A 16,117-nucleotide genomic window follows, 5' to 3' on the forward strand; every position below is an offset into this window, starting at 1 on the left:
GTTTCAGATGCTCCCCCTTGAAGTCGGAACTTTTGCTGTATAGTCCCAAGAAATGCGGTCCAAGGCCCAAGGGATGGACATCGTTAGAAGACAGAGACATTAACTTATATACAAGAAACGGTTGCCGTATACCCAGAGTCGATTCAATCAAGGTCTTGGGCATGATCGTTGAGTCAGGGGGTACAAATGGCAAGACTATACGCAAGCTAATTGCTAAAACTGAAAGTGCTGTTCGTTTAGTTCGGAGGGTATCAAATCGGCATCATGGACTCAAGGACGGTAACCTCATTCGACTAATGCATGCCTTCGTTCTGTGCCCCTTTATATACGTGGCAGCCATGCATCGATGGAAACGGGCAGAGCGGGATAAATTGAATGCACAGCTTAGGGAGATTACCAAGCGGGTTCTCGGGTTAACCGTATTCACTTGTACAGAGCGCTTAATGCAGCTTGGCATTCATCACACTCTTGAAGAGATTGCAGAGGCCCATGAGCGCGCACAGCTAACTCGCCTCACAACAACGAAGGCAGGGAGATCCATCTTGCAGGAACTCGGATATCACCCCGATAGAGTAGCGGAGGAGTCCTCTGACGTTCCTCCGTCGATTCGTGAGAACATTACGGCCGCGCCTATACCTAGGAACATGCACCCCGATCATAATCGCGGTAGAAGGAGGGCAAGGGCGGCCAACCTCCTTAGGCAAATACACAGTGATCAGCGACAGGTCAGCTTTGTGGATGCCGCTTCTTGTAAGGGACGTCGGGCGTTCACCATCGTCACTGTTGATGGTCGGCAAGGAATCACCAATGCTGCCTCGGTTCGGACGAGAGACTCCGAAATAGCTGAACAAATGGCTATTGCACTAGCCCTGCAGGATAGCTCCCGGGATGTCATGTATAGTGATTCAAGATCTGCAGTCAGAGCATTTGAAAAAGGCACCGTTTCCAAACAGGCCCTCAGACTTATTGGGGGCAAGGCAATCCCGCATCACTTCATTTATTGGTGTCCGGCACATAAGGGTCAGATAAAGGGTGCTCCTCCCAACCTCAACGAGTCGGCTCACGGGGCTGCGCGTGAACTTGCCCACCGCGCTACCTTCGACCAATCGGAAGCCGACTCCCCAGAGAACAGGGACACGCCCTCCACCTACAACGAGATTACTAAACACTACTATCTCAGCCGTAGAACCTACTTTGTTCCTCATCCGCGCCTCAATAGAGCTCAAGCATTAACGCTCCGTCTACTACAAACGAATACCTACCCGAATCCGTCGCTCTTACATAAAATCTATCCGGATACTTACACCAACGCTACCTGCCACGATTGTGGAGATATAGCCACGTTAGACCAGATGCTCTGGCGGTGTGCCCGGTCACGCACTATCATTGCTAACAGCTCGGCCAAATGGGAGGCGGTTCTCCGCAGCCCTCTTCTGGCTGACCAACTCTGGGCTGTCCAGCAGGCCCACGATGCGGCCGGGAGGCTCGGCCTTCCGGTTCCCACGTGGGAGCGGCCCGCTTCGTGAAGACTCACGATCTGCAAGACTTCTTTAAAGTTTCACTATACCATACCATACCATACCATATCATGAGAAGCCAACAAACACTGACACCAAGGACAACATAGGGGAAATTACTTGTGCTTAATAAATGAAATAAAGTAACGATAAATTAATGGAAATTAATGTGGATGAAAAAACAACTTGCCGCAGGTGGGAACCGAACCCACAACCTTCGCATATCCCGTGCGATGCTCTACGAATTGATCTACCAACAGTGTTTGTTGGCTTCTCATGATATGACTTCTATATATATATATATATATATATATATATATATATATATATATATATATATATATATATATATATATATATATATATATATATATATATATATATATATATATATATGTGCGTGTGTGTGTGTGTGTGTGTGTGTGTGTGTGTGTGTGTGTGTGTGTGTGTGTGTGTGTGTGTGTGTGTGTGTGTGTGTGTGTGTTCAAGCTGCCTGCTTATGTGTAAGTTGCACCACGCAGCCGTTCAAGAGATTGATACATCTTATGTAGTATCAGCGCAATGGGATCAGTTAACTCACGGATACGTCTCATGCTGTGTCGTGCGAGGCTTTCTCCACATTACTCCGTAATCATGCCACTGTTCGTCAGAGGACCGCCTGACGTGAACCAGGCGCTGTTCTCAGTTGATCTCTTCAGACCAGTTACGTATTCGGTCCCTATCTATCGTATTTACACCTCGCCAGACACTGCATTAGCTGCGTTAGCTGCTGCATGGTTGGCAGCTGTGAACCTCGTGTCAAGCGTTCGATTCGTATCTCGTGTACCGTGTCTAGCTGACAAATTAACGGAAATGAACGGGAAACGAGCTTGCGAGGAATGGCCGAATTCAGAAATTCGTTCGTAAGATGCTGTTTGCCACTGTCCATAGGCGCGTTCGCTAATCATATGCCCAGTGTCATGATAGGCTGGCATTTCGTCTTACGAAGAGATTTAACGTAGGAGCTTTTTGTGAATACGGGCCCTAATAATATGTGCGTTAACTGGCCAATCCTGGTGGCAATGAAGGCAGAGTGCCGTCCGCACCTTTCGCGATTCGTGTAATAAATAGCATCATAATTGTTAGTTTACACCCTCATGGTGGCTAGTGGGCCGAACTTTTGGCGTGGTGCGCCTCGTCTTAAGTTGCTCGAATCTGCGACGATGCCAAATGACGTCGACGACGGAAGTTAGGCTCTATTTTCCGATGAGAAAGCTATAAGCCTTTTCGGCTGTTCCTTTAGGACATGCCGGATTTTCTCAGACATTCCGTGACTGTCGTGTGGAGCTTCAACGTTTCCTCAATTGGCGTTTATGCGACCTTTGTCGCTTTACTAAATATAGGTGATAGGATACACAGCAATACTTCTTTTTTTTGCAAGACAACTCGCAACAAGGGTGGACACAACAAAACTCTCCGTTCAATCATTTAGCAATGTAATTCACTTATAGATTCTCTAATTTATTTTTAATTATCAACGTTAGTCCACCAATGCCAATTCGACGCTTGTAGCTAATGGCCGAGCTCGTATATCAAATCGTCTTTCAAAACGGATCAAAAGCTTTCCGAAATTCCGAATTCCGAAACCGCGCGCATCAGGAACGCACGTAACTAGGCCTTAAAGTTGCGTCACGGACATGTGACATACCGAGGCGCGCCGGCCGTGGCGCTTATCGCGATCTCGGATGGCGGCTCGCGTTTAGGTTGCGGTATTGGACAATCATTGTTGCTGCTCGGCAGGAGGTTCACGTGACTGTGCATCGAGGCGGGCCTGTTTTTTTGAGCCAACGGCATTTAGTCACCGCAAGGTTTCCTTGCTTTTGTTTCGTGGCGTGGCTTTTGCCACGTGACGTGACTTTAAGGCGTGGTTACGCACGCTCACGAAGCGCTGGCTTCGGTTTCGCGCTGGAGTCGGAACTGTTCACGCCAGCGTGCTTTAAATAAAGGTTTCTGATCAGTTTTAGAACACAATTTGTTATGAGCTCGCTATTAGCTACAAAGGTCCTATTGGTATTGGGATATCCTTTATAATTTAAAACTTAATTAGCTAACTTTATTTAATTAGGCTGATAAATGATCAGAGAGAGAGTTTTCTTTTGTCTGACCTTTTCGCGAATCTCGTCCGCCAAAAAGTATATTTGCGTCTCGAATCCTTTATTTTTAACAATTAGGGGCAGTAGCCGCAAGTAGCAAGTACTGAAACATCTGGTATGTCGCGCAGGTGTCGCCTGGTACTTGCGCACGTTCCAGTAGTGTCCGTTCTGTCCGTTTCATTTTCGCCCCGGAATCGCCGAAACGCTCCTTGATTTTCGAAGCGAAGCGGTTGCATTCTATTAATGTTGCCTCGTGCTTGTGGAATCACATGAGTGCACTATTCGTTAGAAAAAAACGCAACGTACGAAAGTATGAGAAGCGCTGTTCAGGTGGTTTTCTATAGCTGCTCACCTGTTGGTAACGGGTGAGCCATTCTTACAATGCTCATCCCGGTTTTCCTGCGAAAGGACGCGACCATCTCAGATGTACAGAACTGTTAGGCTGTCAGCTGTTAGGCGCCACTGTTGAAAGTTGAACTTTCGCGTCGTGGGAGATCTCCAACTCCGATGGTTTCGGTAGAAGTCCAGCAAGGTGACGGTTTCGTCGAAGAACTGGTGGGCGAGCTTCCGTCTTCGTGTGTCGAGTAAACCCGGCAACTCCACCACAGTGGCGTAGCCAGAATTTTTTTTTTTTTCGGGGAGGGCGTTCTCATATTCACGAATAACTCTACGCTAAAACAGTTCGTAAGAGTGGACGTCACTCAATTGCGATATCGGGCATATGGTTAGCGAAGGCGGCCGGTCAATGGCAAAATGCACTTACCAGCACGGGCGTCCGCGGGGTGGGGTAGGGGCGCAAACAAGGCAGGTACCTCCCCCCTCTCTATTTGTGGGCCATGGGGCCGAACTGCTTTAGCTGATCCTCAAGAAGGTTCGAACCATGAAGGTTGGGATGAAACATTTTGCGTAACATCGCGCTGCACGTTGACAAACACGCTTTACGGTAAATTAAGCTCAAGTGCTGATCGAGAGCTGTAAGGTCGCCTTCGGGATCCCTAAGTTCACGCATGTTAACAGCGCTTGGACGAAAGGCGGTTCGCCACCTGTCATTAGATATAAGAATAATCATTACATTTAAAGCATATCCTGGTGGGGTCGAATTTATTTTTCTCGTGAATATAGCCAAGAGCCTGTCCACAGGAATCTCACGTAGGAAACTCTGATTTATTTTATTTATTGAAGATTATTGAATACAGTAATGCTCTAGGAAGGCTATAAATGATAAGGAGTAACTTTTACTTTACACATTTTCCTCCTTGACGAAAAGATATCCGGTCTGCTTTTGTAATCCACAGGAGCATTTTTTTTTTTAGGTTGGAGATGAGTAGTTCAGAATTCTCGATTTCGACTCTTAGGCGTGTTACCTGATAAAAAGACTTCTTTGGCTCTTGGCAGATTTTCCTACCCAAGGCAAGATTTGTTGTGCCGCGGAGAGTGTATACCCTCCTTTTATTGGCTGTCATTAAACTCATTAGAGTAACTGGAGAACGCGGTGCTTGTTAGCCACCCTGTGTAGCGGTGGGGCATGCGGAAGACTTCACAATCGTCCACCCCTCGTGTGCGCATGTGCAATGACGTGGCTTCCGTACTGGCTGCACTGTGTGCCGGGGCGGAAAACATCGGCTTCCTACAACTCTCAAGCGCTTAATCTAGGATCACATGTTTACCTTGCGGCTGCGGCAAAGCCGCTGCTGTCATTCATTCCCTTATATATCCTTGCGCAACACCAAATTGGCCAATGGCGTTCCACGTGTGCCTTCAGATTATTTCTCATTGTCTAAAACACCAAATTCACGCTCGCATCGTTATTTCCGTTTTACTGTCTAAACGAAGTTCTACTGGCCTTAATAGCGAAAGAGGTGGAGAGCGGTGGCGTCGTTACCAATTAGTTGTTTCTTTGACAAAACGTACCGAAGCGAAGGTGCAAACATGCTTGTTTATTCTTTGAAGAATCGTTGAAAACGTTGCGTTATTGGGTCTGATTGTGTAAGCGATACAGCTATCGTATTATATTCCGCAGAAATGTGCTTTATCCAAAGTATATTATCACGACCATGTGGTTTTTTCACACCTTGGCTCCCTGCGCATGAGCGGAAGTTGCCTTTTCTTCTATACGTTTGTTCAGGCTGTCATTAAACAGTTGGCAGTTTGGCGCTTCACTGTCTTCCTTTCTTGTGCCTCTCTTCAAGAAATGTATTTTGCGCCACAAGGTACACCTAGAAAATATAAGCACCAACTTGCCCAAGAAGTCCTTTTGGCATTGAAAACATACTCTTATTACTTGCTTACTTTGTTTTTCAGACTATACATATGTCAATTTTAGTAACAGTCATCACTACGTGCCTTCGAAGAATACAAGGTATTTATTTGACTTATGAATATAGCCAAGAGCCTGGCCACAGGAATCTCACGTAGGAAATTCTTATTTATTTATTTATTTATTTATTTTTGATTTATTTATTTAAATGCATTGGTGCCCCAGTCACTTTGGTGCTTCAATGGATAACACAGCGTTTTCTTTAAAAGAGGTAACTGCAACGCCAATGCATTTCGTGGGACACTTTGAAAATTAATATCTCAAAACTGGTGCAGTCCTGAGAATTTGTTCCAAGTTCCACGTTCCAATTTGTTCCAATTTATTCCAGCACCTTGCGAACTCAACGGATATAATTCATAGATTGAAATATTGGCCGTAAAGCTTATAATTCTAAAATGTTAATTAGAGCAATTACGTTAATTATTCAATTCAGTACTTTGATTTCTCGTATAAGTAATGGCCTCCTGATTGAGTAATTTAGGTCAAGGATTAGAATTGTGCTATCTGCCACAGGCAATTTAAAAAAAAAATTTGGCGCAGCTAAAAAAAGAATAAAAAACACGCTACAGTATAGCTGTGAACCAACGAGTGCGTGGTGCCTGTATGCATTATCGCGAGCTTTGGTCATTCTCTTCATTAATATTTTCCTTTCACAGTGTAATGTATATAACCGACCGAGCTTTGTCTTGGTTAACCTCCCTGCCTTAATCTTATCTCTGCACACTCTCTCCTTTGGGAGAGCGACCAAATATCGGTGAGTTTTCTTACTGTCGCCGACATTTCGATACAGTCCTGCCTTCTTATGTAAAGGGGTCACCCATGCAACATACTTTGCCGGAATCAGCTTTGTGTTGCGAGCGAGTCGGATAGGCACGTGGCCGAAGGCTTCCCGGTTCCTCTCTGCAGGCCGACGAACGCAGGTCGTCAGCACACCACTGTCAGCACACGTTTAATTCATTACTTACAAAGCACCGCCGCCGCAGACTATATATCTGCAACGGCCTCAACGGCGAACTACGTGTACAGCTCAAACGGCGTGCAGGCCTCACCTTGTACACCGCACGGGCAATCCACGCTACGGTGGATCAACAGAAGAAGAGGGGGCGGGGGGGAGGGGGGGTGTTGGAGGCAAATCCGGTGGTGCTGCTGTACTCCTCAAACTGAAACTGCACGTTTTTGTGTTTCTTTCCTTGTAGGAAATGAAGCGGCTGATCGACTGGCTTCAACTTGCGCTCCTAACAACTGCATCTGCTCTGAAATTTTGTGCAAGCTTGATGACGCTCCTCTGCTGTTACGTCGCCACCTACTCAAGCAGCATCCAGACCAGTGCGTCGCAAATGGAACGTTCCCGCCCCGTGTTCGCGTTCGAGGCTTGCCTCGTCTCGCTAGAGCGCAACTACTCAAGCTGAGGGTTGGCTGAGGGAACGTGCACGGACGACAAGGACGTGTGGTCAGTCCGTCGTGTACGTCTTGCGGCTGCTGCGAGACACTTCAGCACCTGATTTTGGAGTGTCCCGCTTTCATTGCGTAGCGCATGTCCCTAGTGAGAGACTATAATCTCCTTGGTCTGCGGTGCACGACACTCGACGAATGTTTGTATCCCAGTGGTTGTGCCGCTCTACGTGATCAGGCTCATCGCGCTCTACTTACCAGTTTAGAGTTAACTAACCTAGGTTCACGTTTGTAGCGTCGATACTATTTTTTTTTCTATTTACCATGATATAGTGGCGTGACCTTCAGTGACCAACCCTACTGTATGTGATCTGTGCTGTGTATTTTAATTTATTCTTTTAGATTTGTCCTCTTGCTCTTTCTTTCCTCTTTCCTCCCCTCCTCCCCTCCTTCCTATCTTCCATTTCTGTGTAGCTGTCACCTCGATTCTGAAGAGTAGGCAGGCGTTGTGAACCTTCCGGTGGCAGTTGCCAGCCTGCTCCTCGCTTTCCCTTTCCTGTTAAATGTATATATGTTTTCAAAACAAATAATAATGCGCGAGCTGTCATTGGGAGCCGTTATTTACTTCACTCGTCGTCCTACGACAACTGGACCTCACCATCGCCGCAAATCAATGCTACCCGGGTCAGCAAGGCTGCGGTCCCGAAATAGGGCATCCTCGCAAGGACGCACCCACACTTTACCGCTTTTCATTCTCACATTTCCCTCCTCCCTATTCCTCGTCCTCATAAAATTATGCCATTGTATAAAGCAATCATTCGCTCATTTGCAGCGTTTCATAGTGGCGCATCTCCCAGGAAGATACCAGAAGCACACGATGGCAATCTTTCTGAGAAAACGTGAGGCCACCGCATAGCAATACACCTAAAGTACGTGCGGCCTTTACCCACTCAGCGGCGATGGCGTTGTGCTGCTGAGCACGAGGTCGCGTGTTGGATTCCCGGCTGTGGCGGCTTCATTGTGATGAATGGGCGACGGAATGCGAAGGCGCTCCGGTGTCCGTGAGATTATTTGGCACATTGAACCTCGTCTATTTACTTATTTATTTGCGTCGCTATAGGTGGAAGCTGGGCAAGACATGGCGAACGCAGGAGCGGTACCACCGATGCCTTCTTCCAGCGTTCACAGCGAGCACTCGCGTATAGAAGCTCTTCCGGGTGCAAGAAGGCTGCTGCATTCGCGCACCTTGTGGAGCGCGCGCTCTGCGCGCTGCCATCGTTACGCTGCTCCAGGGCATGCGCGCTCGTGTCTCGCGGGGATCTGCGCTGGCCGCCGTGGCAGTCGGTGCCCGGATGCGACCGAGTAAAGCTGGTGCTCCCGGTTCTTGCGCCTCGTGTCCGTCCCTGAGAGCCTCGGCTGGCTGTCTGGGTGAGAAGCCACGGCCCTGAGCCCACAACGTAAACACAGCTTCCGATACCCCCCCTTTTTTTTTTTACTGCGGTTTCTCGTTCTCGAATGACGAAGGCAGATTGTTAATGTTGTTCGCATTAGAAAGAATGCAAGAAACTGCGGAAAAGCAGTCTATCTTCGTAATCCGTCTTAGCGGATCATAATCTGCAAATCACTCGCACTCAGTGTCGTCGTAGCAAGAACACTACTCGGCTAACCGGAAACTTCGGCGGCCGCCCCTTTCCTTAATAGAGAATGTCCGGCGCGCTTGAACACGCACACGCATACAAAAAAGAAAAAAAAAAACACAAGCGACTTTACTGGTCGCGGCGAGTGTTGTCGACCGTGTGTACATGTCATGGACGAGTAATGCGCGACACCGCCGACGGCGCACATAAACGCCGCCGCCGCTCTGTCGTCATCCGGGTTACGGGGAGAGCGGTTCAACCGCAACGAGGTGCCGCGGAAGGCCAGCCTGAGTCGCCTTCGTCGGCGCCCGGTCTGCCCACGCGGCTCCCTCTCTACTCAACGCCGCCGACGCGACGAGGAGGGCGCACGCTAGCGCAGAAGTCGGCGCGAGGCGGCAAGGCGTTAGACACACTGGCCGTTCCTCCGGAACTCCGTGAGAGGCGGCGGTTGCTATAACACGATGTCGCTGCCACCAGGCGAAGGAACAGCTGCGTGCCAGAGGCAGAATCCGAGTCGTAGCCGCGCGATGATGGGACCCGGCGCTTGCGTCGCCTGACGCGGCTACCCTCGATGACCATCCCGCCCGCTTGCTTAGGACGTGTGCGCACGCGTGGCTGCGTCTTCTGACTGCGTGTGTGCGACAGTGTCTGTGTGTGCTTGCGCGCTGTTGTGTTTGAACAGTACATACACCTGGACGGGTCGTGTCGCCCACAGCATCCCAAGCATTATGGTGCCACTTCGGAAGGTAGTTCACAGCTGCTGCTGCTGGCTTGTGGTCGTTTCGGCCCTGGCTATTCTGCCAGGTAAGTTTCGAACAGTTGTGGCACACTGATGAGGAGGGGGTGGCCTCTCTTATAGTCGAACGAAAGATGCTTGCGGATTGTCTGCTAATGGAACGAATGAAAGTCGTCAGGCGAAGTGCGCTAGCCAGAGCAAGTGTAGTACGAAGATTAAAGCGACAAATCTCTAACTTCGAGAAAAAAAGAGCGATAATTAAAAAAAAGAAAAACGAAAAGCAGACAAACGAAAGCAGACAAAGGGGAAGGGAAGACAGTTCCCTAATCCCCTTTGTCTGGGGATGGCACGCGTCTTTGTGGCAACAGGGAAGGATGCACGTAAATGCACTTTTCGGCACACACACAATACTGAAAGTACGTAATCTATAGCAAAAGAAGTAATCCAGGCAGTAAATAACTAATGTCCAAAAGCGATTACATTCAGCGACAGGGATAGGTTGCTCACCGGATGCACAGTTATCTGGACATGGATGTTGCTGTATTTAGCGCGGAAAGTAGCTCCAGTGATTTGTTGCGTTTCTACGTCACCGGCGGGAACAGCCTGCGACACTTAGGTACACCATACCTTTCGCCACATATGGATGCCCTTTTTCTGGCAATCACTATACTACCCTCAAAGGCTGCCTTAAAATGATTAATATCTCAATCTCCGGTTTACCCTTGTTTGTTTTTGTTTTCATTTGCTCGCGCACGTTTGTTTCGCATCGTTACGTGTCACTGCTAAGCAAGGAGGTGAAACCGTCGACTTGCAAAACGTTCAACTAAATCATGAACTCGTGTCATGAAACGCAGCTTTCTTTACCATAAATTGTGACTTGGATGTTGACTTGGATTGTGACTCTATCTCTCTCGTTTATTGTGGCGAAACGCTTCGTTGTCGTCATGCACACGGCTTTGCTATAGGATTTTTCCGTCCAAGTGCCAAATTTCCGTAAGCGCGGTATTACGTAATATTTTTGCATATCACGGTTCCGCGTCACCGGTATACCGTTACCGCCGCGGCAACCTGTCAGGTTTGCGCACGCTAACTAACCTGCACAGCGCGTGCACCTGGCTGAGGCGGCGCGGATTGGTTATAGAGCGGGCTGAAGCTGGCAGATTACTGGAGCACTGGGGCTGTAACTACAGCGGTGAAGTACCCTACAGAGGAAACCCCGTTTCGGAATGCAACCTGCGTGCAGGTTTCAAAAAGGAATAACTGAGGAGCAGGGAAACAGACGGCGCAGACGATCGTGGAAGAGAGCTGTGGATTTGGCTGAGCTCTGTAGCTTTGATTCGGCAGTCTGCTGTCGTAAATGAAAAGAATAGTTTGATCAAGAAATGTGACGTCGACACGCCAGCAGCAACGCGGTGGCAGTGGCTGGTTGATTGCCCTTCCACGCCGCGGTATGTATGACTTCTCCTGCGAACACTCTCAGAGGAGTATGCGAACCAGTGAACGTTGCGATCGCGCCATCCCCGCCCCCGACGGCCACTCTCTTTCCCGCTCGTGGCAGAGTGCAATGCTTTCCACAGTGGGAAATGTCATGGCTTATACTTCTTGGGAAATCGCATGTGGCGTACTAGGCGAATGTGAAATTGAGGAGCAAACCGTGCAGAATAGGTTTGTAGAGACAGTTTGAAAAAGCTTCGACGTGCGTTGTCCGAAGTGCGAGGGATGGCATATGAGAGAAAAGGCAGGGCGGTTTAATCGAAAGAGCGTCTTGTTGATCGATACCCTGCAATAGGAAGATAGGGTGACGCAAAAATGAGAGAGACAGGAAGTGCGCATTCACGAACACTGCGGCGTAGCGAAATATATTGCTACAAGCTCGTCGGAATGTAAAAGCACAAACGCGTCTTAATTCCCTTGTGTAAGAACGAGCGGTGAGGTCGGTGTTCAGATATATCTTCGAATCTAGCAGTTCTCGATTGTCCAGTCGTCCGAACGTGTTGGAGAAGGAGCGTTACTGAAAATCGAGGGCGTGGCACGCGGCACTGTCAGCCATTCTATGTGAATGAGGAATACTGGGTAATATATTGCTACGAAATTGCCCCTGTGAGCTCAACCTCGTCATCTACTGTAGCATCTCGTGATGTCGTGCACGTCAGTAGGCTCAAGGCCTACTACACTGCTTCCGAGTCCGGCCTTTAGTCGCTCCGGGACGGTGCTTTTGCCGCCGGGGGTAGTGCTTCGGAATTGTATTACCGATGACGAAGAGGCTAGCAGTAAGAAGACGACGACGACGATTGGAGGCTAGCGCGGGTTGTTGCCTCTTGGCCAAGCGCGGCGTATTACGTTGTAAATATACTTGTATATAGCTTTTCATCTGCGTCTTCTTACGTAACAATATTTTAACGGAAGCTGTGTTTTTCTTCTTTTTTTTTTTTTGAAGAACACGATTTTAACGAAGTGTGGATGCTTTCTCCAATATTCGCCCCTTAGCGCGATAGACACCCCATGGCCTAGTAGCAGTCATAGCGCTATCGCTCGTGAACTATAGTGACAGTTAAATAATTATTTTAATTGCTGGTTTTAACGCGCATTTTGCAATGAACGTATTGCAGGAAAGCACCGCGATAGGCAAAGGCAATTTGCATAATTTTGAAAGCGTTATCCGTTGTTCAGACATTCGTCGAGAAAATTTTGCCTTTCTTTCCGCTCGGATCCGAAACAGTACGCACGAGGAGCGCCGGAAGCACTGCCTACGTGATGCTTACCTCGTTCGCTTTCTTTACGTCAATACGTCGACCACCTGTGCGTGTTTCTCGCGAAGCTCATCATTTGGCAACCTACTATCGCTTGCGGTATAGTGGCGAGCGGAGAGGTATCAGATGCCTCAGCGAGTCATCACAGTGAGTCATTGCCACGACAGCGTCGAGAATAACGCCGGCAGAGCTTCTGGCGCTGTTTGTTTACCCTACTTCAGAACCGGAGCGAGAAAACTGAAAAAAAAAAAATGTTTTTCAATGCGTACTTTGACAACAAATAAAATAACATTTTGTAAATCGCGTAACCTGTTTTTGCCTCCCGCCTGCAATACTGTAATTGTAACATGGGCGTTAAAACCAGGAATTACCAAGTAAATTAACAAATTTAGTTACCTAGCGATTAGCCTGCAACGGCTGCTAGACCATCCGCTCTCCTCCGCGCTGAAGGGACGAAATGTGAAGAAAGTATCCCGGGGGAGAGAGGGGGGGGGGATAGAATCTGATTTCCTTTAAATGTGTGTATTAAAATATATCACCAGGTATAGATAACTTAGTGAACGCAAATCATGACCAGAATCGACGCAGAAGAGATCCCTATTTGTCCTAATGCGAAGGCCAAAGTTTCCTTACCGCGTCTTGTCCCTGAAAGCGAAATCGGAAAGTAGTGGCCTTTCTCGTGTTGTGATCGAGCAACCTTGTGCGCGCGGTCATTGCCAGTGACGCCACAGTGGCCAGGTAACCATCGCAAAATAATTTCGCGGCGTTTCTTTCTTTTTTTTTTTTACTTTTTTTCGCAGTGATACTGAAGTTGCACTATTTTACGCGTCAGTCGGTCGTAGCAGGACGGACTGACTGTGGGCCTTGTAAAATTACCTTTGCATATCAAAATACGGTGCATTTTTCCCGAGAGCTCCCTGTCGATGAGCTGAAGAGCACAGCGCAGAGGCAATGCTAAATTTTGTAGTAATCCTTACACCCATGTCAAGGGTTCCACCACGATGATGGTTTAAAGTGGTACCTATAGCGGTAACGTACTTCTTCAAGCTGTTTCTAAGCAGATGTTTTAGCGTTATTCTCAATTGATGCCCCGTTTCTTCCTTCGAGATGAGATAAAGACAGATTTGATTGATTCGACTTGATCGCTGTTGGTCGTTTCGAGCTCGAAGGTGGAAAGACACCACTGCAGTTGCGAAGCGTCCGTACAGTTGTCACTCCCCGAATGAAAATTCGCATCCGGATGCGGCTGCGTGTGCGAGTATTCTCAATGCGCATTAATAACGCTAGCGCGTTTGACGACGGCTGAGCGCCGCACTAGAATGCACGCTTCGCACGGTTAGGCACCAAAATACGCCCAGCATCACAGAGGTTGCCTCACAGTGGAAATGCGGTCTGCATGGGCGAATTTGGGGAAACGCGCTCCACGAAGCGTCTGAGCAGCCGCGACGCGCGCATAACCTGACGCCCGCTTTTGTCGACGTCGTTGTATCGAATAACCCCGCGCGCTCAGTAAACACTTTTACGAAGGTACGTGAGGCGTGCGCTGTTGTCGACCCGCTTGCTGCATCCGGCATAACATTCTCCGCATTGCGCCACGAATGTGCCATACGCGTTATCTTTATTGATTGTAGTCCACGCGGCCATGTGTCGACGCCTGAAGCTGCCGAAGACTGTGGTTGACCGGCAACTCTGTTTCGGCCGTCGTGGGACACGTAATTTTTACAGCGAAGCTGCATATGGCTAGGGTTCCCTGTATTTTTCGTGTCCGTGCGTCAACAACAACAACAACAACAAAAACAAAAAAGTTGATCGCGGGCCGATCCCGGAGATAGTGCAATAAAGTGCCGACCCGCGGCGGAGGTGAAGCAGGCTTCAAGCACTCCGCCCCTAATGATAACGATGATAAATAATAATAAATGAAATAAATAAATCAAGACGCATCGTTTCAAGTCGGTGGGTACACTGGAATCGTTTGTGAACACCACATGGACTCACCAGCAGGAGGCGTTGCCACATACGCAAATGACAAAATGCGTGTACAACCACACACCCTTGGCTCGCAAGAGGACAATTATGCCACCGACTGTAGCGATGCCTGTGCCGTACAAACGAAAGACGGAATTCTAATATCCGCTGTGTATATACCTCGAGGCGGATCAAAGTGTGATATCGAGAAGTTCGTGACCACGCATTTTGCATGGGTTAGCCATGATGACACTACTACACCTGTGATCATCCTTGGAGACTTCAATGTGGACATTTGAAAACCAAATGAAAAATGGTTCACTCAGTTTGTGCTAGAAGAGTTCGGTTTAGTGTGCACACCAATCCAAGTCACTCAACTACTCAACAATGGTCGTGTATAGATTTAACTTTGGCCAAGATTCGGTCTTAGATTGTAGCCGAACAAATAAGTGTATATGGCAGTAATATCAGAAAGCTATCCTCACTATCGTTTCCAAATGATGAAAACGAATGCATGTACCCTTGTCGAACCCTGTGTGATGTGCTGCAGCTTCGCTGCTCATCCACCTTCACAGTGTGGAATGGCTCCTTGATTTTTTTTTTATTGAAGGACCCGAAACGAGGCGTGACAGAAACCTACACATGTGGCTGTGAATGTCTGGTATAAGATAAATAATATCCCGATTTAAAAAAAATTAAAGAAAAGAGACAGAGGAACGAGAACAGCAATACTGGTTCAAGGAAGACACAACGGCGCGAACTATAACCTTCGCGTAAACGTGGAAATTAAAATTTGTGTTTTTATTTTATTTGAATGTCTTGTAGTGCGAACGAACTATAGCGGAATGAATAGGTCTAATTCAGGCATAAGTATAGTGCCATCTTGTAAGACGACCCGCTAGTCACATTACGTCACCAGACCAGTTGCACAAGCTTTTATGGAAAGGAAAATGCATTGCTGCTGCTCGTGTTTCGGGAAACGTTAGCCCTACAGCCTACTAGTGGTAATATACTGAGTGAAAACGACGTCCTTTACTCGGCACTTCGATCATTGTAATCGCAAGGCGCTCATTTCGTGCAACTATGCGGTTTCATACATTTACTTTGATGTTTTCTTGCTGCAGCGGATCGCGGCTTCGTATTTCAGGTTTGCGGCGCTACTGAACAGCAAATGTCAGGGTATTGAGAGTCCGTGAAGTTAACTTTGTTGTCTAGAACGTTCGATAGAGGAACTCAAAATAAAAACAATGAGCGCACTCACCCAAAAGCCGACCTCACGCACTGAGAAAGAACTGTCCGACTCGTTCGAAGTGGCCTCATTGCGAGCGACAATGTCACGTTAACGCTTTGTCTCAGGTTCTCCACAAAATGACGGCGGTTGCATTTTGTCTCGTTGCACGCTTGTGCTCGAAGTCAGGCGTTACAACCTCCCAGAGTGGCCTGGCTGCGCACTATGCGCATATCACGTGTGCGAGCGCGTTCTCCTTCGCGACTCTCCAGAAAGGTAACGACACTCTGCTTTAAAATTTTGTTAAGCGGGTCTGCTATACCTCAATGCGGACAGTCCGAAAACTAGTTTAAAAAAATAAATATTCATAATTCTGAGCTATTCGAATAAAGAACAGAATCGAACGGCACGATATTGGAATCATTGTTCTGAAGATTCCGATA

At 47.9% G+C, this 16,117-nt stretch overlaps 1 protein-coding gene across 2 annotated transcripts in view; it reads left to right on the forward strand.

Moving 5' to 3' along the window:
• The first annotated feature begins 9,281 nt into the window (after positions 1-9,281).
• LOC142582161 (tyrosine kinase receptor Cad96Ca-like) overlaps positions 9,282-16,117 on the forward strand; it is an 87,823-nt gene continuing 80,987 nt past the window's right edge. Inside the window, exon 1 of one of the 2 annotated variants that reach the window (XM_075691559.1) lies at positions 9,282-9,799. In XM_075691559.1, the coding sequence (XP_075547674.1) occupies positions 9,724-9,799 (76 nt within the window). In that variant the 5' untranslated portion in view covers positions 9,282-9,723. The remainder of the gene's footprint in view (positions 9,800-16,117) is intronic. The other variant, XM_075691566.1, reaches the window with a different exon arrangement.

This window comes from Dermacentor variabilis, chromosome 1, assembly GCF_050947875.1.
Source record: "Dermacentor variabilis isolate Ectoservices chromosome 1, ASM5094787v1, whole genome shotgun sequence".
In the NCBI taxonomy this organism is placed as follows: domain Eukaryota; kingdom Metazoa; phylum Arthropoda; class Arachnida; order Ixodida; family Ixodidae; genus Dermacentor; species Dermacentor variabilis.